General features: G+C 37.1%; 1 protein-coding gene across 15 annotated transcripts in view; it reads right to left on the bottom strand.

The window, feature by feature from the left end:
- LOC145984030 (ELAV-like protein 1) overlaps positions 1–26,671 on the bottom strand; it is a 125,137-nt gene that overhangs the window by 65,553 nt on the left and 32,913 nt on the right. For all 15 annotated transcript variants that reach the window (XM_083117350.1, XM_083117352.1, XM_083117349.1 and 12 more), the window contains one exon: positions 24,712–24,979. In XM_083117350.1, coding sequence (XP_082973476.1) covers positions 24,712–24,979 — 268 coding nt within the window. The remainder of the gene's footprint in view (positions 1–24,711; positions 24,980–26,671) is intronic.

Below are 26,671 nucleotides of genomic sequence, written 5' to 3'. Positions count from 1 at the left end.
GCACATGCTACACGTGAGTTCATAGTTGGCTTTCACGTGTTCTACTTCCCACATGATCTCCGCTCTTGGCATCCTTGACATCGGCCGGAGGTATCTCGTCTCACTGGACCCACAAAAACTCAGCGCAGCTTGATATTCGGCAGAATAGCTCCACACATGGTACGCCGCATATTTTCGACCATGTGGTATTATCTGACGCGCTATCTATCTTAGGGGGAAAAAGGAACATCCATATTTCTAACGGATATTTCTTTAATTCTGGATATCAGACTAAATTGAAACTTCTAAGAAATTGAAATCTTGTATTAGTTGAACTAAAATATACTAAAAGAGTATGCAGTGTTTCATACATATTTAAAGTGTAAGATAGGATTTTTGGTCCATGAAAACTGTCAAACAAAAGGGTCAATCCACAGAATTGAGCCAATAGTCTGCATTATTTCTACGCTAACTAAATAATAGAACTGAAAAAGTGCAAGATACATATTTTCAGTGTACTTAGCCACAATATTATGTCCTTAGCTCTATAGTTTTAGTTACAAAAATGTTATCAGCAAAATTCTAGACTTCATTGGCATTACCCGTGTACTACAATGATTAAAATGACAATTCATATTCGTAAAATGACAATTCATATTCGTATTCGTATTTAATACATTACTGCTCCCAAATTTTTAAAAGATTCTGGACAATATGATTCTTGAAATGTGGACAACAAAAGCTGGTTGTGTTTGATAATCACATAAAATAGAATCTGTGTTATTACATAAACTAAACAAAATACACAAAGTAATATGTCTAAAATTTCACAAATTGAAATTGAAAACGCGGCCACACATTAACGAAATGTTGGGGTGTAAGGTATGACCTGGGGAGACGCTAAAGAAGTAAATCTCTTCACGTGGTACAGCCTGGAAATTGCTTTCTTGCAGGCAAACAAGGCTCTGATGTCTAGATCTACAGCTATCTGTAGGTTCAGTGTTCTCTGGGCTGACCATATCGGTTTGGTTTAATCCATTTAGTCTAATAACCAATCCTCCTCAGCGTCACAATTAGCCAAAAACCGGCAGAAAAGAGACACAAAATACAAACAAGCAGATTAAGGAAATGTTACTTGCAAAGATTAGGATAGTGTTCCATAACATTCAATAAAATAAAATTAAGACAAATTTCGACTGACAAATAAAAACTGAACATGTGATCTGATAAGTGAAGCAGCCAATCAGGGAAGTTTTGTGGAAACTACATTTTATTGTGTAGAGAGAAATTAGGCGAAAATATCCGTAGTACATTTCCTGTGTGTGTCAGAAGGTAAGGTTCGCTTATTATTAGATGTACTACGTATTTGACTATCCAAATTATACACCGTTAATGTGTGTCAAACCTGGCACCTTCGGTAGCGAGATAATGATTTGACCAATCAAGGGGCTCTGTGGCGACTGTAGTTCTGCCAAGTTTCGATATAAGTGTACATTGTCAATGAGTACAAAGTACATTGTCCACAATGTTCATTAACTTTGTTTTCCGCAATGAGAAACACTATAATTGAAATAGAACTGTCAAAAAACCAGAATACTCTAACACAACGAGTGCAAAACCATCCTGCGTAAAAGGACGAAAAAATAGCGATGGGCCACTTGCGTTCACATAAAAAAAAACTTTGAACTTGACTGTATAAGCCAATTGCACTCAACGGGACGCATGACGCTCGCTATTCGGGACCGCAAATACGTGGATTGTATCTATCACCGAGTTTCCTCCTAAGTAATCTGTCCTGTATCTATTTTTAAGATTCTGTAGTAACAGGCATCTGCGCGTTGCTTGAAGCAGATCTCTTCGAAATGCTCTCGCTTCGTGCCAGGCGACAGCTTACACTCCTCCACACGGCGTCACTGTGCCCAAGACGGGACCAAAATTAACTTGACAAAAATCCCCAAGAGCGGATAAAACATTGAGCTTTGGGGGGAGGAAGGATCTCAGGTTATGAACGCCTGGATCTGCAAGATGCACGCTGAGCTAGATAATAAACCTATTTCAGTTGTGAGTCAATTATTCGATATTTTTATCATCGCTAGTTTCTATCACGAAAAAAACCGTATTGATCAGAACAAAATAGCAAAAAATCTCGATGGGATTAGAAATATATGTTTATAGAGGCTACTCCATGCTTGTCAACATCGCTGTAGTTAGCACTTAAATTCAACTTATTAATACTCTTCCAGTATTAATGAGTAACATCAAGTATTGCAAGACTAATAAGAGAGAATTAACGTCTAAATATCCATGCATTTTTAAAGGAGATAAAAATAGAACAAAATATTGCACGTGAGAAACGTGTGCAATTTCACAATGGGAAACTGAAAATTCATTGGTGTGGAGTTTTATTTGCATGACCTTTCAGTTTTCGAAGATAGTTTCTTGAATTGAGGAAAGACAGTTATAACTAAAAAGGTTTCCTGAAAAAGTTCCTGGTCCAAATCAAGGACATGGTAAAAGCAAGGAGTATGGCGATAAATCGAAGGCAAGATTTGAAATAAAATGGTGGTGTACTTCATTAGGAACACTTCTACCTATGCAAGTAGTTTTCGTTGCAGAATAAGGAACGTACATCACTATGCAAGTTTGGTGCCCTTTCCAAGTACCCAATCAGAAATAATTATATATTTTACGAGTACAGGTTGTCAACTACAAGCTTGTATGATTATCCCTTGGATATGGGGAGCATGATTGTATGAGATTTTTTAAAATACTACGAACAAATATCAAACAAATATACGTATACATACATTTGATTGATTCATTGATTTGGTGTTTTAAGTCCACTTTATGCACAGTAAGGCTAATCGGGACTAGACCTACAGTTTAAAGTGGGATCCGAACCACTATGTGCCTCCACCGGGTATGGAACCCGGGACCCCTTGATTACAAGGTAACGACGCTACCACTGCACCATCGGGGAGGCCCTACATACATTTGATTTTAAATAGCTCTATGGAACATAATTTTCTAAATGGTTGCTGAGAATTAACATCGTCGAAGAAATCAAATTCTTGTATTTTTCTGAACCTTGAAATCCGTTAAAGAGTAACTTCCACAGCTAAAAAATCACTACGCCATTAGATAATAATGACAGTTTAAAATGCGTTAAGTGTGATAATAAATCTGTTATATTATTGCCAATCATTAAACCTGGCACCCATGGTGGTTGTTTTTGTTGAAGTACACTACGCGAGAGGTGCAACTATTTCTTAGAGCTAATTGTTATTTTGAACAATGAAAATAATCTACAATATTTATTAAAATATATTACATAAGTAATAGGTTATGTAGCAATTCGTAGTAATCATTGCATGCACTGCCTGAGGACTATACATGCAATGCCAACCTCCTCCATCACAAACTTCACACAAACAGTGGGACAAAATCATTAAACTCAACCGAGGGAAATAATGTGGCCTGAGTCGGAAGTACCCATATCAGTAGGGAATTGTGTGATTACAGAAGTCAAAATAAAAATAGCAAGGGACACTGTATGCACGAGAACCATTAATACTTTAGTGCAGTGAAGAAATGTTAACAAATTTACACTTGAGAAATTTTACAGTTTTAAAACTGGTATGTTACAGGATTACATTTATATATATAAAAAAAATTTCAACCAGGCTAATAAACTTCACACACAGATTAATGTGCGAGACTATTCAATTGTGAAATCCAACTGACGAAGCAATTCTCCTGTGTTGGTTCTTTTTTCATGTCAGGCTAAACGCCCTTGTCGTGAAATAAAAATATATGAAAAGAACGAAAATTACAATCATTGAAAATATATTTCATGTTAAAAATTAAAGTAAAATTCCGTAGTGTAAATTATATGGATACAGTTTATATTTGAAAAGTTACAATCTTATATTTAAATGAATGCTTGCTAATTCCATTTATGTATAAACGATAGGGTGATTTTTTACACACTCGATGTAAGAAATTACACAAAATGCACAGAAATTGAAACAAAACCACCTAAAAAGGAACGGACGGAAATGCCACAACAGCGATGGGAGTTCTTTCAAGCTGAAGCTGCCACTAATCGATATATTGACATCAGGTCGTTCAGCTGGTAGAAAAGAAGCCGTATCCTAAACAACCCAAGCCTTCATTCACCTCAAACAAGGCGACCTTACCTTACTACATCATTCGGACTGTAGTTTAAACAAGGAGCGGGGGAAAGTGTTTCCCATCAGCCATTAGGGCAGAATGGAAATTGCATTTCTTTACGTTGCTAGTTGAACGTGAGGAACAAAATTCTGTCCAATAATTATTGTTTAACTCGTGACACGAAGATATGAAACTGAATGAAATTTTTAGTTTCTCGTAACCAACAACAACTTACCAGAATATTTCATAAGGAAACACTTACCTAGCACAAAACAATACGCAATAAACTACATTGAACCTTGTATCGCATTTTTAAAGGCTTACTCTACCGAAACTGGTGCATTTTTTCTAAATCTCAAGGCATTACTATTAATTAACCAGGGGCAAAATGTTGACGTCATGTTTCTTATATTCAGCAGTTTAATAGTTAAGTGCATGGAAATATTTCTCTCAGTTCCAACTATCTTTGCAATCTGTAGGACTCTACTATTACGGAATACATTAATGCACAGCAAAAGAGAATGCATTTTAGTAACCTGTGATAGAAACTATCGATTAATTGATTTGGTTTATTTTACTTCGCTTTTCTACCACTTTTGGCTTATCGCGAAGATTAGGATGAGTGATCATATGATGAAATTCATGAAGGGACACTCGCAAAGAACACCCATGCCCAGGCCTGGATTCGAACCCGGGACTTCTGACTTTGTAGTGCGATGTGCGAACCACTCCGCCCAGGAGGCCGGCGATAGAAACAATATGATTCGTGGAACTGAATGTAACGTATTTTGTGAACACGAAAAATATAGGCAGAGATACAAGTCTGGAGCAGTAATGAAGTTTTTTTCTTTTAACAAGTATTAGTAGAAGAATTTTAATTCAGGTGGCCATTAAATTCATATACTAAAAAAAGCAAGCACTAGTATTTGGAAGTTTTCAAGAAAAACTGTATATCAAAAGTACTTGATATTTCTTAAACTGATGTACTCCTCTAATAATTCCAAGGATGTTTAACCTTTTGTATTCTCCTCCGACAATTAGGGATCAAGTGCTTAAAAGCATTCGCTGTTATAGCCGAGTATGTCAAGATATTTCAGCAGAGTGCATACCATTTTGCAACAACAAGCATATAATAATTTACATTAAAGAAAAAGAAGAGAGTTAATAATAAAAAAGCATACGAGCATCCGTCAAATGATTTTATCGTTTAGGTGGGAAAAAGATAAAAAAGGAACTTTTAAAAATGTGCACTGTTTTTAAGTTGTATCAATTGAAAGAAGATTTTTCATTTAATTAAATTAGTTAAATGATAGAATAGGATGCGGTTGTATGTGTCAGTCACCTGCCTTTCTTGGCATTATTCCTGCTTCCGCTAAGAACGTGTGCGCTGGAGCGGATGTATACATCCGGGCATTAAGTTTCAAAATCGCAGCCAAGGGTCTTCGATGACTAAGTGGAGAGACTGAAAAACGTGATTTGAGTAGTAAGAACGGGTTATCAACCATATTTGGTCTATGTATTTGTAGTTTCATGTTGCCAACTACAGGGAATTATCGCAGATGTAGAAATTCATGATTGTATGTTGATACCGCTCGAATAATAGCATTTATTTGTAAAAGCTTTTTCATATCAATACACCAACGTGACTAACTTCACTATTAAAGTTTGAATCTATGTTCTAACAGCACATATTTTTTTATTCTATTCTTCTCATGTAACGTTGTTTAGCGACAGTTCATAAATTTATTCAGCACTGAAAACCAATATAATTTGCGTATAATTCCCTTCATTTGCATTACATTGCATTCTAAACGCAATTATGTTGTGTTCAATCTTCCTCCTTGTCCAAAAAATGCTTTGTTCAAAGATTATTACCGTTCCTAAAATTTCAAATACAATTGCCCTCTACTAAATTTTTACCAATTACTAGTCTGTTTTTATGCTCTGATGTTAAATTGTTCGTTCATCCAGCAACGGTTTAAGGAGCATAAGCATCTTCTCTTGATCTAGCATTTGTTTACAAGCTCTTTGATCTCAGAACCCCGGCGCCGTGGTAGGGTTTGCGAATTCGCAATCGGCGTTAATATAAGCAAAACACGAAGATATTCGATAGACTCCCAGCGCCCAGAAATAAAAAAAAATCCGTAGGATATATTCGTAAAAATCCACGGTTCTATTCTTCCATCAGCCGGCCCCTGTGGCGGAGTGGTTAGCACATCGCGCTAAGACGCCAGGTGTCCCGGGTTCGAATCCTGGCCTGGGCATGGATGTTTGTGATCAATCATCCCCATCTTCGCAAATTAGCCAAAAGTGGCACAAAAAGCAAAGTATAATAAAACAAATCAATCAATCTATTCTTCCATCATATTCTAGAGAACAGGAATTTCGAAATATATCTCTCCTTTATCAATAATGCTCATACCATTAGGTTAACCGTAATGGATAGGTTGAAAGGAACCACTGTGCGCCTCCACCGGGTATCGAACTAGAGACCCTTCGACTACAAGGCAACGAAGTCACTTGGGGAGGCTCGAATGTATCATTGTGATTGTCCTATTACGATTTCAATTCATCCATCCTCATCGTCGCGATTAAATTAAAAAAAATAGAAGTAGAACCGAGTCACAAGGCGCTTTCCGTAGCAGAATTTTAGGTGAGCAAATATGACTAAAATGCACAAAACGACCACGAAAGAGGAACATGCTGTGAGAATCTGCCATAATACTGACTAATACAATTAAAAAACTGACAATACTGAAAATTGACCAACAATCTCCGAAATTTCAGTGTTAATAAAGCAAAATAAAGACATATCCTGTTCTAACTGAAGGGAAAGTAAATACTACCGTGCGTCCATTTCGATCTGCAGCCGAGAGATCGGGAGAAGCGTGGCGGGCGGCACTGATGGAGATGCCGACATTTGCGGCCTGAAATGCCAGCTTATTTTTATGGACATATGCAGACATTTATATAAATATTGCAAATCGAGCACTAACCTGTGTTATAAGAGTATGGTTTTAATTTTAGTAGCTTAGTGACTGTATGTACCGATGATTTTGACACGCCCACCTCTTGTGAAACACGGCGTAGAGGTTTGTTTGGAGAACGTTCTAACGCTGCACCAATATCATCGAGTTTTGCTTCGGTTAGAATCCGTCGTTTTTGCTTAGGTGTTTTAAAATTTAACGATACAGTTTCTCGTAATTTAAGGACAAGATGTCTAACCGTATCTCTGTGTGGAGTTGAAACGCATGGGAATTTCTGTACAAATTACCTACACACGTCTCGACACGAGTTTGTTTTCACGTAGGTACGTGTCATACATAAAAAAAATCTTTGTTCTAACGTGAATCTTGCGGCTGGCATTCCAATCGTCTCACTGACACGTCACACATACACACTACAATAACACAAACAAGTACCTGCAAGTAACCAAGAATAACACTCTTGCGCACAGTACGAAATTAACACGCTCTTGGTTTACATTGCACGCCACTATATTTACAACTCTGTCTTCATCTAGTCGCGAAGGAACAAAAAACTCGAGCTCGGAGATTTCGGATTGCAAGGAAGCTCACGAACACTATTGACTTTTAACGGTTTCTTCTACAGCGTAATCTTGATACAGTGTTGCACATTCAAAACCTCCAAACGATCCCCATCGGCACAAAACTCTTTCAAGGATATAAACTTAAGCAGGACGTTACTGGTCAAAACTATGATTAAAATGTTTTATTATCTGTGGCTCTTAACGTCGTTTCTAAAGCGTATTTTTTTGTGTATATAAGAGCAGAACTTGGATGAATTACAGAAGAACTTTTGCGTGTTATAACACAGGTTAGTGATCGTTTTGCAATATTTATATAAATGTCTGCATATGTCTATAAAAATAAGCGGGCATTACAGGCCGAATATGTCGGCATCTCCGTCAGCGTCGCCCGCCACGCTTCTCCCGATCTCTCGGCTGCAGATCGAAATGAACGCACGGTATTATGTTTATCATCATGTCCGGAGCACCGAAAGTAATTCTGAAAAGATTACTTCTCATTAAGTTCCTTGCCCTGAGTATGAGACACTATGTAGATTCTCTGTCATCTAATGTCCCAAACTTGTTCTACTTTTCAATTTCCTTCCATATACATGTATGTTTAAAAATAAGTGCTGGCATATTTCCTGTGTTATAGATCAGCCTATAAAAATACTAATTTTTATCAACTTAATTCTAAGTTGTGGTAGCTAATAACTGAAAGCAGTCTCGCAAGCCATTGGCGTTTATATCGATAAAGCCTGCGCACTACACACCATCTGTGTTTAACTTTATGAAAGATAACAACCAACATATGGAATTTGACCTTGAACCAAATCAAGTGTAGCACATGTGCTACAGCATGCATCACAGTGTAAAACGTTCCCTGTACCAAGACCAAAGTAGTTGTTAAAAATAGTCTTTGTGTAAATCTTGCAAGAGTACGGTATTTCTTCCCACTCCTCTACACGTGGTTACAATGTAATTATGTGGAAGTATGAAGAACTTTATACAAGAAAATGAAAATTTACATGGGCATTCCGTAGGTGGTAAAGGAGTTTTCCTAAAAAACGCATGTAAGTCTAGATTATATATTTCACCCAATTTCATTTCAATCACAACAGTTACAAGTAGGACTGGTACATGTCGTCACCACAACGCGATAGATAAAAATGAGAAGTTTTATTTTAGAGGATATCGCTTGGGGGAAAATGCCTTGCTTGACCCGCATTCCCCCCACTTGGCGAAGTGCCTTGAGCACTTTCATGATGATTTTTGCCCTCCCCCCAAAAAGCTTGCATTACATTCATTGACAATATAATTTTCTAACGACGTAGGCACTGACCTACTAGTCTACTTGTGAAAATCCGTGGGTCTGAGAATTCAGATTTTCAGCCTCAGTTTCCAAGCATGTCGGGAAGTCGACTTCTGAGCTTGAGTAACGGCCTCATCATGGGTGTTCCTTTAAGAGTGTCCTTTCATAAACTTCAACTAAGCATTATTTCATCATCATCGTCACGAAAAATCTGAAGGTACAAGAATCGAGATTTGTAGCCACAGATACAGTCTACTCTTAGAGAAACGTGAAACAGAATCCCATAACAAATTGCCTATGGTCGCAGTAACGCATTTCACAAGGCCATGCTGCAAGTACAAAATTAAAAAATTATAAACTGGAACCCCTCCTTGAAAATGCTTATTCATCGTAGTAGGAGGCACTACAGGGTGGATCTAAAGTTCGGCTTCTCTAGCCTTGTTTGAGAATAGGATAGTAATGCTGTACACTTTAGTGGATTAACTGTTTTGTGGTGTGAAATTCTAGTTTGTCGAACATTTAACATGGACGTGTGCAACATTTAAATTGCTGAGTATGTAGGAAGTATACATTGAACACTTTAATAAGCACAATGTTTAAGGGCGAATTCTTCAATACGTGATGCACAAGTTCTTCACATCACAATTTGAAATCTCAAACGTATCTTCAAATTTTATACGTCGTGCCTGGAAAATTTTATTTAGGACTAGCGTTTTTGCTACTTTACATCGCTTTTCTGCCATTTTTGGCCAATACAATGGTTAGTATGAATGACTGTTAGATTAAATTAATGGGCACACAAACATTTACACACAGACCAGGACTCGAATCCGGAACTTTCAGTAGTCCCATAAGCCGCCTCGCCAACCGAGGCTGCTGTCAAAGTGTTCACACTATCGTATTGTCCAGAATATATCACAAACTCATTAAATATTTGTTTAGAATCACGCATAAAATAAGTTCAAAATGTTACGGTGGGCTTTTTTAAATCTGCACGTTTGTAATTCTCCTCCGACATTACTGTAAAATTATTTTGTCAACGAGTTAATGCAACAAAATGGGATCAAATTAACTGCTTCATCAGCGTCTATCCCAGGAATGATCTTGAAAAATGTGTAATCAATGGCAAGGGACAAATAAGCAGAGCTTAAATATGGCCGCAGATAGATTCAAATTATGTATCTCGATGCAAGCAATATACATACATATATATGCAGACAGCAATGAATTAGCGTTTATCAAGAGACGTACAGCTGAAAAACAATGCTCAAATGAACAAAAATTAAACTAATATAAAATGCGTTAGTACATCGAAATGCACATTGGCGAACCGATACAGGAAAATTAAGGACGAAAATTTTGGCAGCGTATACCATATATAGAACTACCTCGACACATCTGTTCCTTGCTTCTTTTAAAGAACAGCCAAGAGAAACGCTTCTGCGTATCACTGTCTCCACTTCTACTATCAACCGCCACGCACTCGCACGTTTTTACACTTCCACACATCTCTTGTGAAGCACTTCTTAAAATAGATACTACCACCCTACACCGCAGTGTAGTCCACAACACAAACGGATTTACCTTAATACTTCTAGAAAGGTTCTCTGTAGGTGTTCAGTGAATATTCAGTTTTCTACGATTTGTTATGAATTCATCTACCTTTTAGACAACTATTATAAAAATAAAAAAAACATCATAGTCATTGCATGTTATTCTACAATTCTACAATTATAGCACACATATATCTGTATATTGATATATTTAGAAATTTAATTCTACTATCAAACAGTACTGTAGAACGGGAGATAAATTGCTGCTCATATCGAGAATCGAACTTAGCTCACGCACGGACCTCAGGGACACTGCACAGGTCTGAAAACTTGGGGACATACATTTTACATAAAGGAAATCTAAAATATTTAGTTTTAGCTTGATTTTACTAATTGCGATTAAAAACATAGTATATTTCTAAAAACGATAAAATATTAAAATGTCTCCCGCAGGCTATTAAACCTTGGCAAGAAATTCCCTAGGTTGGAAAAAGAAAGATCATAATTTAAGAAATAAGTAAATCACGAGTACTTTTTTGTATATTGTAACTATTTTCCTTGTTATGATATTGTTCGATTTATTTCACGTCGCTTTTCTGCCTCTTCCGGCCAAACGCGACATATTTTATTGCCAATTATGAATAGTTTTCTGGATATTTACTCCAAGCAATAAGTTAATATTACATTTTTTCCCCGTTTATACTAAACATATGAGCATAAACAGCAGAAACAAATTTCCACTTGCAATTGTAAGATGGTTCGTTAAGGTTAATAGTTTCAACTAATTTCTCGCGTGTTCCTATTTTCCGAATGTTTTAGTTAAAAGAATTAAATAACGAGACCAAGCTTTTGGTACAATTGTCAACTTGATTGGGTTCCTTAAAAAAAATAATTTACATTATATCTCAGCAGTTTCCTAAGCTATCTGCAGCCTTTCTTGTAGTTAGCCATCAGAAAATACAATCCGAGTCTAGTCAGTTTTTTAAATAGAAAAATACATTTAATTTTTGTATGAATTAATGTAGTTGAAAGGGTCATACATAATTAATAAATTAATGTATTTACAAAACTATAGAAATATGGAGACATTAAGTAATTTAAAAAATTACTGCCTGAAACTACTGTTGCTAACTTTAAAACAAAGATGAAAGCAGAAAATGCTCTACGTCAACCCCCCCACCCCGATTTGTTAAGCATTGTTCTATTAAAGTATATCAAATTTGCTTTAGGTGGCTAAACTAGATTAGACCTATACCGGGTAATTCTGATAGGGTTATAAAACATATTTAGCTACTGGGCGAAAGGTTTGAAAGTTAAAAAAAACTGATATTTATACATGTAAATCTACTACTCTGACAGAGCAAAGATGAGCTAAGATCCAATTTCCTTTGTACACCAAAAGACAAGTGGCCTTCCTTCAATTGGAGTATCTGCTTCCCGATGGCGTAGTGGTAACAACGTCGCCTTGTACAGTGGGATCCAAGAGTATTACCATGCAAATTGTCCATAACTATTTTCATTAATTTTTCTCTTACGTCCTGCGTGTTTTTAAGCGATGGATTTTATGCATGCTGGTGCAGAAGTTGTCAAAGGAAAACTCAAAACAAGCTGTTAATTCTTGAGGCTCTTATTGTGTCAAATAAAGTGCACGAATATGGTGATTGACAATTTACACGGTAATACTCATGGATCCCACTGTACACAGTGGAGGCTCGAATTCCACTTTAAACAGTGCAGTCCTGGTTAGCCTTAATGTGCATAAAGTGGACTTAAGACTAACTCGATTTATCTCGTTGAATTTTGAGCTGGAGTGACTAGAAAATGCCCATCTTTCTCTTTACAGTCATTACGTATGTCAATACCTCTTGGTTTTTACCATTATCTGGCTTGTACGTCAAAAATGAATATAAATTATTTGAACTTTTGACTGTTTTGAGTTTTGTTTTAAGTCCACGGATGGGTTAATCTGGACCGGATCTACTGTTTAAAATGGGATCCGAACGACTGAGAACCTTAGGGCGTGTTTTAACTAATCAACAGAGGAAAGTTTCTCCTAGCTGTACGTAAAAGGAAACTAAGATTGCACAACAATAAAGCAACAAAACCCTTCCGAATAATACCAGCTAAAATATTAATAGGAAAGGACACTAGAAAACTCTCAGCTGGGTGCACACCGAGTACAATCTGCAAAGCCGTATGCTTCATCATTACGAGACATACGGTGTGGCAGACTGAAGGTTGGGACAAAGCCATTCGCGCTCCCTGCTTTTAACACGCGCCATTAAAAGTGGAGAATGCTGCCCAGATGCGAGAACCATCCAACGCTGATATGTCCACTACGGCATCATCAACAGCCAGCCAGAGATGGACAAAATTCCGAGGCAAACGCCACTTACTCGCGAGACCACTTCAGAGCAGCAGTACGGAGAGCAACTTCGTGTAGAGAGAGCATCCAGGGAGCATAAGCGCCGAGGAATAAAAGGGGGAAAAGATGATTCACCATTTCAAGCCGCACACTCACTCGAGATTGGGTTGAATTGATTGAATTTTGAAATTTCGCCACGGGAAGAACGAACATCTTAATTTGCACCAGGCATTAGTTAAACTAAATTTCAATACTGGCATGAACTGGCTGCAAAGTGCTGACTCAGCAAATGCACTCCATACGCACGAGTACGTGGCGGTTTGTACAGCCGAAAGAAAATGACAGTTTACATGAAATCATTAAAACACGCCCTAAAATTCTTATAAATTTTATTAGTTTTAGTAAACATGCGAGGTAATGATAAAAAATCAAAACAATACACGATGCAAGATTATTTTTCAGGTTAGACAAATTGTTAGAACTTCAACGTCTTTCCATAAGTCTGACTGACTGCAAGTATGTGTAAAAAGTAGATGAATTTCAGAAGAGAAAACAAAACGGAATTATAACTATCATTCACATAGCTGTTGCTCTATAGAAAGTTACATGCCATGCAATACAGAATGACAATAATCTTAAACTCAAAGATTTACAGCATAAATTGTGGGTAGAATACGTCGTAATCACCGCTTGGAAATCAGGAAAAAGTTCATGTAAACCTACAACCCTGATAATACTATGTCGGAAAAAAATAGAGAAACATCAGAGAGCAGCAATACAAGAGAAATCACAAAGTCGAAAACATTAATAGTAGTTATAAGATTTTAGCCCGTATTTATGGTATTCTGATATAGGTGAATGTAAGGTATACAATGTGTCCTATAAATTAATGGCGTGTGGAATCTCCAAACCACTTCTATAAATACAAAACAATGTTACGTTATTGTTAATCGATACTTCAGATTTCAAAGGCTTCTCTCTTGCTGGCGACATTTTTCTATTTCGATCATTTTCGTCGCTTTCTAACTCTTGGTCTAATCACGACGACGAGAATGAATGGTGAAGTGACAAAATGGGAGATGAAAACTGGTGCCTGTGGCTTCACAGCACGTTAAATTGACCACTCCACCACGGAGAGCAGCTGGCAATATTTATCAAAGCTGTAACCCCGCTAATATGTATTCCCACCCATATGTTCGATAGACATTTTTTATTGAATTAATTCCTAAATTAAATACTTCCACAACATGTTGTTAACATCTTGTACCCGGATATAGATATATTACCAATAAATTAACTTTAAAAAATACGGCCATGCCTAAGATAAAAAGTTGAGTGTGCAAGACGCGTTGGCTCATAAGTTCATGAAGTTTTGTCTGAAGTCCACTTTATGCATAGATAGGTTAATAACATGGACTATAAGGTAGGAACCAAAACACTGTCATCGCGGGAAATTGATCCCTTCAGACCGGGGAGTCCATTCCGCCTTAAATTAGTGTTAACACGGGAGTGTAGAATAAAAAATAAACTAAAAAAGTAGAGATTTACAATTTGCCTATCATCTTAGCAGTCGACTAACTAATATTGGAATAATACTTTCCATATTTGTTTCTTTATTCTCTGTCAAAACAGGGGTTAATTGGCATATGTATGGTACCCAAAGGAGCTTTCATACGTGTCCCGAATACAATCTTTACACGGAAAAATCTAAGTTACGCAAATAGTTCACGCAAGAGATGCACCACAGAACAATTTCGCACGGCAACCAAAATTGAAACGGTAAAAAGAATTCAAAGATAATAACAATACGTACTTGAACATAGATTCAATAAAAATATATTTAAAATAAAAGAGTGATGTAGTCTACATCTGAGCGGGCAAATAAACTAAATGAAAATAAATTCTGAAACTGGAATACAGTTAAGCAATAAATTAATCATTATCAAGTGCAGAACTTTGACACAACAGAATAAATCACGCGGTCCGTAATACACAAGCAGTTAATATTATTTTAAAAAATAATAAGATGCATATAGAATGAATATTGATAAAATAAGCATTAAAATTATGGAAAATGGTAATTAAAACTGCGTATAGACGATAAAGCATTTGGCAACCAAACAACATGGTTCGGTAGTGTGGACGGATCACAGTGACACTGCTGAGTGATGCATCTTTTGGAGGGAGCATCATCCTCAGCTTGTTTGTACACCAACCATCAAAGTGGTGCTCGGGGTAACGCGTCGCTCTGCCCGGCCTTGAGCAGTGTGGAAGGACAGCTGCTCTCCCCTGTTTATGGCTCCGTATTGTTATGGAAGTTTGTTCTGTTCGCTGCTGGTCTCTGTAGGGAAAAAAAAAACTGATGTGGGGGGGATTAGGCCGAGCTCCGAACCAGGCACATCCTGGTCTCAGATCGGGCCTCTGTCTGGTGCTGCAAAAGTTTTGTAATTGTGCCTCACGAGAGTAAGTTTTCTTGCATATTATTGCCACAGAGTAAAATGTCAACCAATACGGATAGGAAAGCGTACATCAAACGTTCTGACAAATTAGGGCATGTAACCAACATGGTGTCTTGAAGTCCACCATCTTGGATTTAAATTAATCTTAACTGCCATATATCCTAAATTTTGGTTTTGGCGTCCATGCCAAGACCAGGACTCGAACCCACCCACACATGCTGTAGAGAGTCCAGAAATATCGAAAGCCGTGCATTGTGACAAGTGTGATTAACACTACATCTCATACACTTGGTACTGCATTATACCTCTTCACGTATTAGAAGTTCCTTTTTTAAGGGCACTCGAATAAATTAAGGGTATCTAACCCCCAGGTACGCTACCCCCTACTCGACACAAACAATACTGATTTTTTTTAATATCGAACAAAATAGACAACTGCATTCATGCATTACAATCCTTTTGGAAATAATCCAATATTACCACAGCAATTCTCCAAATTTGTCTTCCCTCCAAGCACCCACAGCTACACAAACACAGATTCACACATTTTCAATGCATTATTCTATCAATCTAAATATCAGAAATCTGGTTTGTGATGTTTGTTCAGAAGTAAAAGTACTTTTACACACTTTATCCCGGGTATCTCTGAAGCGAGCGAACGAAAAGAAGTCTCTGATCAAGTAGTGGCTCGAGAGGAGCCCTCTCTCTAGTCAATGGACTCCTGAGAGGGGAAGTGAGTGCGGCTACCAGCCATTTGCAGAAGCGCGCACTGCTTCGCTCCGCCAACTCGCAGTCTCTCCCCTTCTCTACCAATCTCCGCGTCATTGCTCCACAGATTCCTGGGACAGAGTATGAATTGTAACACAAACTAGTACAATTTTTCAAATTTTATGAAAGATGAAACTTCAAGCCTGATTGCGATTCGGCGAGAAATTTAATTAAAATCCTGCATTTTTTGCTGTAAACATTACGGACCAAGACGCAAATTTTGCTCCACATATGTTCTTGAATTAAAAAAAAATCAATAGGGCCTACCGTGCAAGGCCTGAGCAAAAGATTCCCAAGCCAAGTTCTAGGTTTCAATCTGCGATGTAGCAAAAATATCTTCGTTACATTTGTCCATTTTATATCCAGATACAACTAAGTGATTCGATGATCGGAAATTAGTTTCTTCCAGGAATCGAGATTCCTACCAGCTCTGGGAGCAGCCTCTGTGGCCGATGGCATTGCATGTTCCAACTCACGATTTTGCGGTGGAAGCAGAAGCGGCTGAAGGGGGGCGGCCGACGGCCCGGCAGGCCAAACAGGGGTGTTGTCCTTGAGGAACCCCAAATATTAATTTTGATTATATAATCGTGGCTATTTGTTGTTACAAACCAGATATTTATTATTGGAAACAACACGAGATTGAAAAAAACTTTCAGAGAAAAATATAGATGGCAGCACAAGGTGAAATAATATAAATAAATAGTTTGAGGATAAGTATGGATTTAGTGAGAGTAAAAGTACGCTAGAAAGGCGTAGAAAATATTATATCGATGTATAAAACATGGATAATAGATTGAAAGGAAAACAGAATAGTTTTCATCATCCAACAAGTTGAAGCCTATAGTCAATTAATAGGAACTAATAAAAAATTATTCAACGAAGTTAATAGTGTTCAATTAGAGATCGGTCAGTTTATTGAACTCTGCAACCTAACTATTGAGCAGAAAAAGGTTTAATAAGCTCTTGCCTAGACTCATTCTCACCCAACAGGTCGGTAGGTGTCGAGACTTGCCCCGAGTTGAAACGTTCCAAAGAGATTTATTAATTTAGGAACTCCAGAAGAACAGCTCAATATAGCCTTTGTCTTCATTGTTACCATCCACCCAAGGTGGATTTTTCTTAAAATTTGCTTCTGCGTGACATAAGTATATTGCAAAATCATTAATTATTTAACAGTAATAATACTTAAAAGTATTACTTTTCGTATTTAAAACCATGAATATGTAACATGATCAAGGTTCTTATTGGGACTGGAAAGTAGGAGGAAGCGTCAAAAATCCACCTCTCCCGGCTAAAAAATTTATCGAGTCGCCCTGGGTCGAAGGTTCTTGGTTCGAGCCCTAGCCTGGTTACAGGAACTTTGTGTCTGCTAATCATATATCATCTTCATCGTCGCGGAGTAGACAAGGAAGACTTGACCTGGTTGAAGAGAACCAATTATTAAATCCTAACCAACTTTCCTTCTCTTCAAAAGAAATAACTGTTCTCTCTCTGCAAAACTATTAAAAAAATATTTCGAACTTCAAAATTTAGTTGTAATGTTACAGCAAAAAAGTAAATAAATAAAATATTCGAGGCAACTTACACACACACTATGAACAATTGTTAATCTGGCAAATAGGGAATTATTTCACGCATTCATTGATATTCAAATTTAGTGGCAAACATTAGTAAAAAATATATTTCTTAATTGCATTATACATATTTTCCACATTTATACGAAAAAAAACTGAAATGGCAATTCGCATATCAGAACTGGTAATTACAGATTTAAAAATATTTTTTAGCCTAACTAGTAAAAAAGGCAGTCTTCAACAGAACTCAAAGAAATAAGCAACAATAGCTTGATAATTTATGCAGGTTTCCTACTTTAAAATTAATCACGATATTATTTTTTCAGTTTATAATTGATGGGTCAATACCGGGGTTACTTTTACCTTCAGGAACCAATGTCCCTAGATAGCAACAAAACTAATTTTAGTCAGAAATTAAATGGAAAACTAATAACTATAAGAGTAAAACACGTAACTAAAATTACTATGGTTTCATGCATGATGGGATTTCTTTTACTTCGCGTTTCTGCCACTTTTTGCTTATTGCGAAGACTCATTTAAAAATAAAAAAAATAGAGCAAGATACTACAACACACAATGTACAGTCACGGACACTGATGAATTCCAAAAACCCCACTGACTGAGGTCCGTGACTGTACATGGAAGATCATCCTGCCTGTGAACCCAAGCATCAGGGTATATACAATGCAATTTCCAGGTATACTATGTGAACCATTCTAATGCCTTCCGACAAGGAATCGCAATGACCACGAAAGATATTAAAATAAGGAATAGATAAGAGATCATAGTCCAACGTTAGCATCTATAACTTATGCCTTCGTGGCACGTTACGCTAGCTGCTAAATAACGAAAGTCTATAATGAAAGAAACCAGCCATGCAAAAATTTGAAATTATTATTTGTTGTTAGTTTTTAATTTAATCTGATCTTTAAGACACACAATTAAGACTTCTTAAAATTCTGACATCTCTACTTTCGCTGTTTTTGTAACGTGTACCAACAGATGTCAAATAAATGACTATGTAAAAAACAACCATATCATATGCCGAATCCCTCTTAGTGCAGACCCTTAAGAACATTGAGGATCTGCCAAAAAACAGTTACTTACGGTCGTCAGGGCTCACATTTGCTTAACGATTAATGTGTTTGCGTTACCTAATATGTAGAAGTTAAATTACATGCAACGACACTTTTCAATGGTCCCACTATTGCTTGAGAATACGCACAGTCCATATTATAACTAACTGATGTGAATGAAATTTATTTCTGTCCAATAAAATAAAAGTAAACCGTGACGAAACAATACAGAAAGAATGATTCTTTATTCCGGAGTAACTAATGAAATATTTATAACTTTGATATTTGAAATTCAATTCATATTAAAATACACACACACACACACACACAAAAGCATCTAATTCCAAGAAATCTGAGTTACCACGCATTTACCATTAAATGTAAAATTCTCTGTGGATGTGTTATTTTTGTGGTTTCAATTTCAGTCTGCATACTTGATAAATAATTTTTAGCGTCTCGATTTATGAAGCACATATACTGATTTCTTATATAGCAAGGCAAATACTTAGTAATAAAGAAACAATATAATATCCTAGAGTATAACCTGGGGTTTTGCTTTTATTTTTGTTGTTGCACTTTGCATTTGTATTTTTTGTTACTTAACGTAGTGTTTGTGTTAATCGCCAGTGCCAGATTAAAGTGTCGGAGCACCCGGACAAGTGTAAAAGTGCTACATTTCACATACTACGATTTTCGTATTTTTTGCGAAATGTACGAGTTATACACGTTAAGAAAAGCAACAATTTCCGCAACTAAAAATTTTGAAGTTATTTTGGGTAACTCATAACTAGAGTATTTTAAACTTCTATATTGATTTCCACTTAATAGCATATAATTAACTATTTTTTTTAAAAAAAATTACACTTGATACGTCAGCAGACGAAAATATATTCCCTGCCTCGCTTGCTTGGCGCTCAAATGCATTTGTGCGGCCAGGAAAATACAGAAAACAATTTCCTACCAGTAGAACAAACAATTGTAAAGTAATTAAAATAGTTTCTATCTCTGTCCAAAACGTGTCAGTATTTTTCTGCACTAGAATATTGAACATCTGCATTATCGTCACACAAGCGGATATTGAGTATTGAACAGTACATCTGCGTTTGATATATTTAACCAACATCATGTGGTATTCATTGTTCGTTCTAAATTAGTTTCCAAATATGCAGATCTTTTAGTTTTAATTGGAACAGGATTGAGGCATTCCACTCGGTACATGTCGAAAGAGTATTGAAGTTGAAATAAAATACGCGAAAGATGTCCAGACAGAATTAGGATAGGCCATTTTTACTGCCTCTATTCATACGCCTCTAAACCGGGAACTAAATCTGGCCCTGTTAATCGCGACGAAGACGACGACCAATGATTGCAGAAACTGGTTAAAAATATATTGATCTATCAAATTTGAGGGCAAAAGCAGAACGGTTGCATTTGATATATTTATCTTCTAAAGAACTAAGAAACGGAAACCCAAATATTATCCACGGAACTGGCATTTTTTTAATTTTTTTTTTTGTATTTAGGTTGCTCCACGCCGCTTTTATACCTCTCTAGCTTAATTACGTGAAGGTGATTGTGAATAGCTGAAGGGATAACCACAATGAATCCATGCGTCTCACAGCATTCAACGCTTGGGTCCGTTGTCCTAGCTCGCTACCCTATCCATTCAACCTCGAAGACTAAGGCTGATCAGATAGGAGAATGAAAAATCACAGAGGCCGAGGTCAAATGAAGATATAGACGAGAATTTCAAAAGTCTTAGAAGTCTACATAAAAATAAAGGTACAAGGAAAAATTATGAATTAAGCGAACAACGGGTTTCTGCGCCTAAGGTTACAAGAAAAACTCTGCGTATATTTCAGGTTTATATCCAGTTCCGTTAATATTGGTCCCAAAACACTAGTACCGTTCGTTAGATTGACGCTACATAAATACGCAACAGAAGCGAGAAGGCTTTCGTCTGTACCTGTACCGTCAAAGAGAATGGCAATTGAAGCACTTCCGACGCCATATTCAACTAAAAATGACCTGCCGCCATGCAGCTTAATATTTGTAATTTTGGCTAATTTCTACTTTTATGTTAATCGCGACGATGAAAATAAATGGTGAATTCAAGAAAAACAATCAAAATAACTTCAATGTTTTAGTCTGGCTTTTTATCCTAACCAAGGTGGAAGATAGAATGCATTTCACTTGTATTCGCAACATAAAAAGGGGGTCGGGCTTTAGCGAACCATTATTCAAAGATAAATTGTGTGGTATACTTAATATCACAATCTTAGCAAGATGCAAATAGTGTTTCCCTAGTTCGCGATCGTCTTTACAATAAAAATGAGGAAAATAATCAAATTTAATTGGCAAGAAATTTATTCGAATTTTGTGGATGCGATGAACGCATCACAATTTTTAACACTATACTTGGGAATTTTAGGGAAAAGGTACATACTGATGACAGTGTACATAAAGATCTACAGATAGTGAAAGACGTGAAGAGGAAACAATTTCCTGTGCAAGACACACTACTTGCGTAATTTCTATCAATGTTCCTCCCAAGTTTCAATTTTTAAAACTGCAGTATGAAATGTATGGTTTAAATTTCGGTGTGAAAACCAGCGTCTTGAATATCGTCAGTATTTTCCCCTTAACACATGCATTTGTACTTCTGTTATTTAACGTTGCTTTTCGTCCCATTTTTGCTAATCGCGACCATGAACGGTAACTAGATAAAAACTGATGAAGGAACACGGAAATAAATATTTGTGCTCACGCCAAGTCTCGAACCAGGCACTTTTAGTGACTGGATCTCGAGTTGATCACTCCACGCGCTTTGGCCACCAAGACGGTCACCACACCATATGTAATTGGGTTGTCTGGCTTGTCATTTGATCACTCAAAGGTAACGCGATAAACCCTAAAACGAAGCAGAATGAACATGAGAGAGTAGGCCCGTGTTGGTTTCGAGTTAGTTGGCTGAAAACCAACTGGAGAATGAAAGGAGTAAAGCAGTGGTTCTTAACCTGAGGTCTGCGGAGCCAGAGGAACAACCATACCTTCCCAAGGGTCCAAGAAGGCTTACAGAAATGCTACGTGCTTTGTAATGTTCGCGGATGATTTAAAGAAAACAACAAAAACACTAGCAGTTATCAAATGAACCAAATTAAAAAGAATTAGAAAAATAAAAACATCCACGGCCTAAAATTAGCGGTACTTTATAATTAAAAAATCTGCATTCTCAGATCATCATTAAACCTAGTGCAGTGTGTTATTCGCGACCTCAGGTGCAAAAAACTAAAACAGCGTCACAATAAACCTAAAAAAACTCATTCGAGTTTTCACTAATTTATGATAACGTTAAGTATTGTAATAAATTGTGTATTTTTAAACTGTAATACAATATCCTTGTTAGCAAGTTTAAATAACCATTTATTGCACCTTAGGGCTATCAAAAAATGAGTTTAATTCCGAAGGTCACCAACAAGATATTTAAAGGAGTTTGTGATAAACGAAAGATTGAGACAAGCTGAGTGAAGGAATTCCCGCAACAGAAGCGGGCTTGACGTAACACTAAACGTACATCATGATTAAATCTAGATATGAATGAACAATCTCTTGCCATGAAGGCACACATGGGTTAATATGGGATGGCCTCAACACATTCTCGATCACTGCCATACTGGAAGCCATGTAATCAAAATCACGCTCCGACTGCTTTACCCCCAGGATTACCCCGTTCCCACGTATCAACTGATCGTAAGCTAAGCGAGCCCAAGTGCCGCTTGCCAGGAAATCGAACCCTGGGCTCCCGCCTGGCAGTCTGACACCCTACCGACTAGTCCGGCGCGGATTGCCAAACGTGAGTGTTTTGAAAAATGTAAAAGTAGTGGCGTAAAACTTCAATACATGACAAGAAAGAATGCGCCAATAACACTGAACTAAAACAAAAAATAACCTACACCGAATGAAAATGTAAGTTAACTGTGTGTCATTAATAATAATATTCTAAGCCAGCCTTCTGCTTCTTTCGGTTAATTGCGACGATGAGAATGAATGGTGATAGAAAAAACCAAGGAGAAACTATGCCCAGGGCGGGACCAAACCCGGAACCAAGGGTGGTAATAATGACTGGACGCGCTCGGCCACCAAGCCGGTTCACATTGCCTACGATTAATGTGGAGCAATTGTATAACTTTAAAAAAATGTTTGGCAAAGTTTATTTTAAGTTCAATTCATGGATATAGGCTAATCGGGGCTGGGCCTACAGTTTAAATTGATATTCGAATCACCGAAATGTGCTCCCATCTGGAATAGAGCCTGTAACCTTTTAAACCCAAAGTAAAGCGATAACTACTACGCTATCGGAAGGCCCGGTAAGGGGGATTGAATCAATGAAAAATATTTTGCTTATACTTTAGAATATAAATTATAATGACATCATTCATCTTATTAGCCATGTGCAGACTTCAAAAGGAGAAATATTATTTCCGCATTCTTTAATTTTGTATAGCTATTTGTACTGGAAGTATCATCAGAAAATTAATGAACGGATGCTATTTTTTCCCCTGTAGATGCAGCTGAGATCTTGGGAGTAATGCACATCCCCGATTCGGAGTACAGTTTTATACTGCACCTTGGTTTCAAAACAGGGAAACTTTCATTTTCTATCATTGCATAGATAAAGCAATCATTTCAAGTAACACTGTGTGTCTAAATGAATATAATCTCCCAGAGATATATTTCTATAATCTGAATTATTTCTACACGGTAATCTAAGTCAGTATGCTGAGCAAGTACTTCGCAAAATTCAAGACACTTATTTTAATAATAATAACGTTAACGTTTTCAGTGACTAGATTTTAATACCTAATCTACTAAGAAATCTCATCCAAAAAATTCCAAGAACAACATCTGATAGGGTAAAAGTCTCTTCTAAAGTAACTTTTATAGCTAAGTTACTTCTTTCAAATCTAACAATGAAATGTCGTAACGAAATATAATGCGTGGGATTCCGGAGTAAAAAAAAATAATTATCAAATATTAAATATTTTGGGCCAGGCTATATCAGATTTCTGGACCCATTTTTTTTTTTTGTAAAAACTTGAAAAATATTAAAGGTCTGGTCCATTCAATATATTCCAGACCAAAAAGATAAATAAACAACATCAGGCGCGTGGGGAAAATAAGCCTAACTGGAAGAGGACCTTACCATCAATGAACATGTTAAATGAAAAAGCAATAGGAATCGTAGGCGAAAAAGAAAAAAAAATGCCAACACAGTCTATAGTCTTTAAAAGTTTTGCCCTACACTTTCCCTTCTAATGCAAGTCCATTCTAACAATAGCCATATTTATGAATGAAGGAAATGTCAAGACTAATTATTTCCTTATTTTCTGTATCAAAGCTGCAAACAATATTATGACATTTTCCTGGTTATCGCCGGGAGGAAATATCGATCGCTTCTCCTGAAGGCCACGAAATTCAACATGGCCGGCAAAGTTACCATGACGTCAAAAATGACGTAACATAGTGATACACCCACATCTTTCCTACAACTTTGAAGAACTATTGAATGAGCAAGTCGAGAACAGCGACCTACGACTTCAAAGGATGGGTCTTCGACAAGCAGTACTGATGTAACGATTTCGAACAGTTAAACAAAACACGTGTGTGTGTGTGAGATGACATTAGTTTTTCAATAACGGAGCTAACCTTGAACAAGAAAGTTCGGAGTGGTGGTGGGGGAAGGGGTCAAAAGTGAACACTAGTTAACACAGAAATATTCCTACAGAAGCATTTTTGCATTTACTTTGGACACGTTTGACAATTCCATGCACGCACTACAACACTTATGAATCAATGACACAAACAGCAGACGATCGACACAATACAATTAACACTAAAATTTAAGATAATATTTATCACTTACCTGTTACTTTGTCTCTGATGAGCTTACAGCTTTCAACTTCGCCGATGGAAGAGAAAAGTGATCGTATCTCTTCTTGGGTCATCGTCTGGGGAAGGTAATTGACAATGAGGTTCGTCTTACTTTCCTCTTGCTGTGCACCCGTATTCGTTTGTGACGAGGAATTGTGAGAATTTGACGATGATGATGTGGAGGAATTATTGTGAATTGTGCCATTTTGCTGCGGCACAGAGTCCATGCCGTTTTGCATCATATTAATATTTTTCAAAACCTGCAATTAAGGGAAAGAAACACCCGTAAGAATTATCGTGTCACAAGTGATCAGTTGGCACTCTTCTAACTAACGCTAAGAAATAACCTCAAGATGCTACAAGTTTTCGAAGGGCAAGTTCACTGTGTAATTCACCACACAGAAATGGAAAATGGGCCCTTGATTCACCTCAACTCGACTGTTTTTACACTGACGTAATTAAAATGAATTAATCAACACATTTACATTGCTGTATGTGATGTAGTCAACTTGTCCTGAAACTATTTAATTTCTTACATAAAAACTATTTCAATTAAAACATATTTCTAGTGCATGAAATGAGTTTTGTGAAGGTACCTTGCTATTGTTTTAATTGTCCAAAAAACAAAGCATACGCATATAGCTCAGGCAATGTACCCATGCATATATTTAAAAATATAAAAAAATGTTCGACTGAGCTTTTTGACAGCAGGACAGATTTGGTTCAACTCGATAATGTCACTGTCCTCCCGCACACATAGGAAAGCAGTGGCGAGTTATCTCCAAGAGCCCTGGGGAAAGCATTTTAATCAAGTGGCTTGAGAAGCTGTGGAAAAGAGGGGAAAGGAGGGAACCACATCTCTTAAGCTCCGCCCCTTCCCTCAGTCTCCGCCCTGCTCCGGACAAGAAGGATCGATACAACACCGCCTCGGCTCAAGATTTATTTTCCCGCCTTCACAACCTCTTTTATTCTGCGAACTCTTTCAGCAGCTCAAAAACTATCCAAAGTCACGGTATCACACGAACAATGGGAAGTAACCATGCCGATGAAATAAAAATACCAGCGCGTTTGAATGCAACCGAATCTAAAGTTATGATAAGGACAAAACAACTAGAAGGTCGTTACATAATGAGAAGATAGTTATATCAAATTTCTCAAGATATTACTCTATCTCGCATATTGCAAAACGTTTACGCCTAACTTGCGCCAGACGCAATCGAAGCTATTGTAGCACGGACCTCTTACGGAGCGCAGACTGCTGCATTGTGTGTTAAAAAGCGGAAGGCTTCGTTCTCGTCCGACGAACAGAAATCAACCCATTAAAAAAAAAAACTAAGTAAGCGCAATCGCGATTAGCTTCGGTGCACAAAATGAGCTATGCATAAATCATGAAAGCCTACTGGCGGCAAAGAAAGAAAAAAATAAAGTACAGCGTGATGAGTCTTACGAGTACAGCTCCCTCAATGGCCATACGAGTTCCTGCGAGCCCTGCTTAATTCCTATTGTGCAGCTGATTTCTGCGTCTGGCGTGTCAATGCGACAAACGGGGGAGAACAGCTGCATCGTACACGCAGGGTGAACCACACCGCTCCCGTTCCCCCTTCTCGTAAAAACCGGTCTCCAACCCTGTTTAAATTTGAACACAGCTCAGCTTCCAATCAGATAAGCTTATGCTATATTATATCACCTGTATCCAAGATTAAACGTTAGCTATTAGCCCTATTTGTCTTTCACAACGATAATGCCAAAGCGAGAAACAATTCAATGAAGAAAACTGTGTGTGGTTTTGTTAGGAATGGTTAGGGCGTGAAATTGTTTTAAAGTTACGCTAAATTATTAGTCTACCAAGCTGCAGGGAGAAAGTCCTTGGAAGAATGTTAATACTACAAAATAATAAATTAAGATACAGATAAAGAATGATACCTTACCGATAAACAGTGCATGTTAAATTA

Source organism: Lepisma saccharinum, chromosome 2, assembly GCF_977018435.1.
Source record: "Lepisma saccharinum chromosome 2, izLepSacc3.1, whole genome shotgun sequence".
Classification (NCBI taxonomy): Eukaryota; Metazoa; Arthropoda; class Insecta; order Zygentoma; family Lepismatidae; genus Lepisma; species Lepisma saccharinum.
Note: the sequence above shows the minus strand (reverse complement) of the source record. Positions and strands in the feature narration are given on the sequence as shown.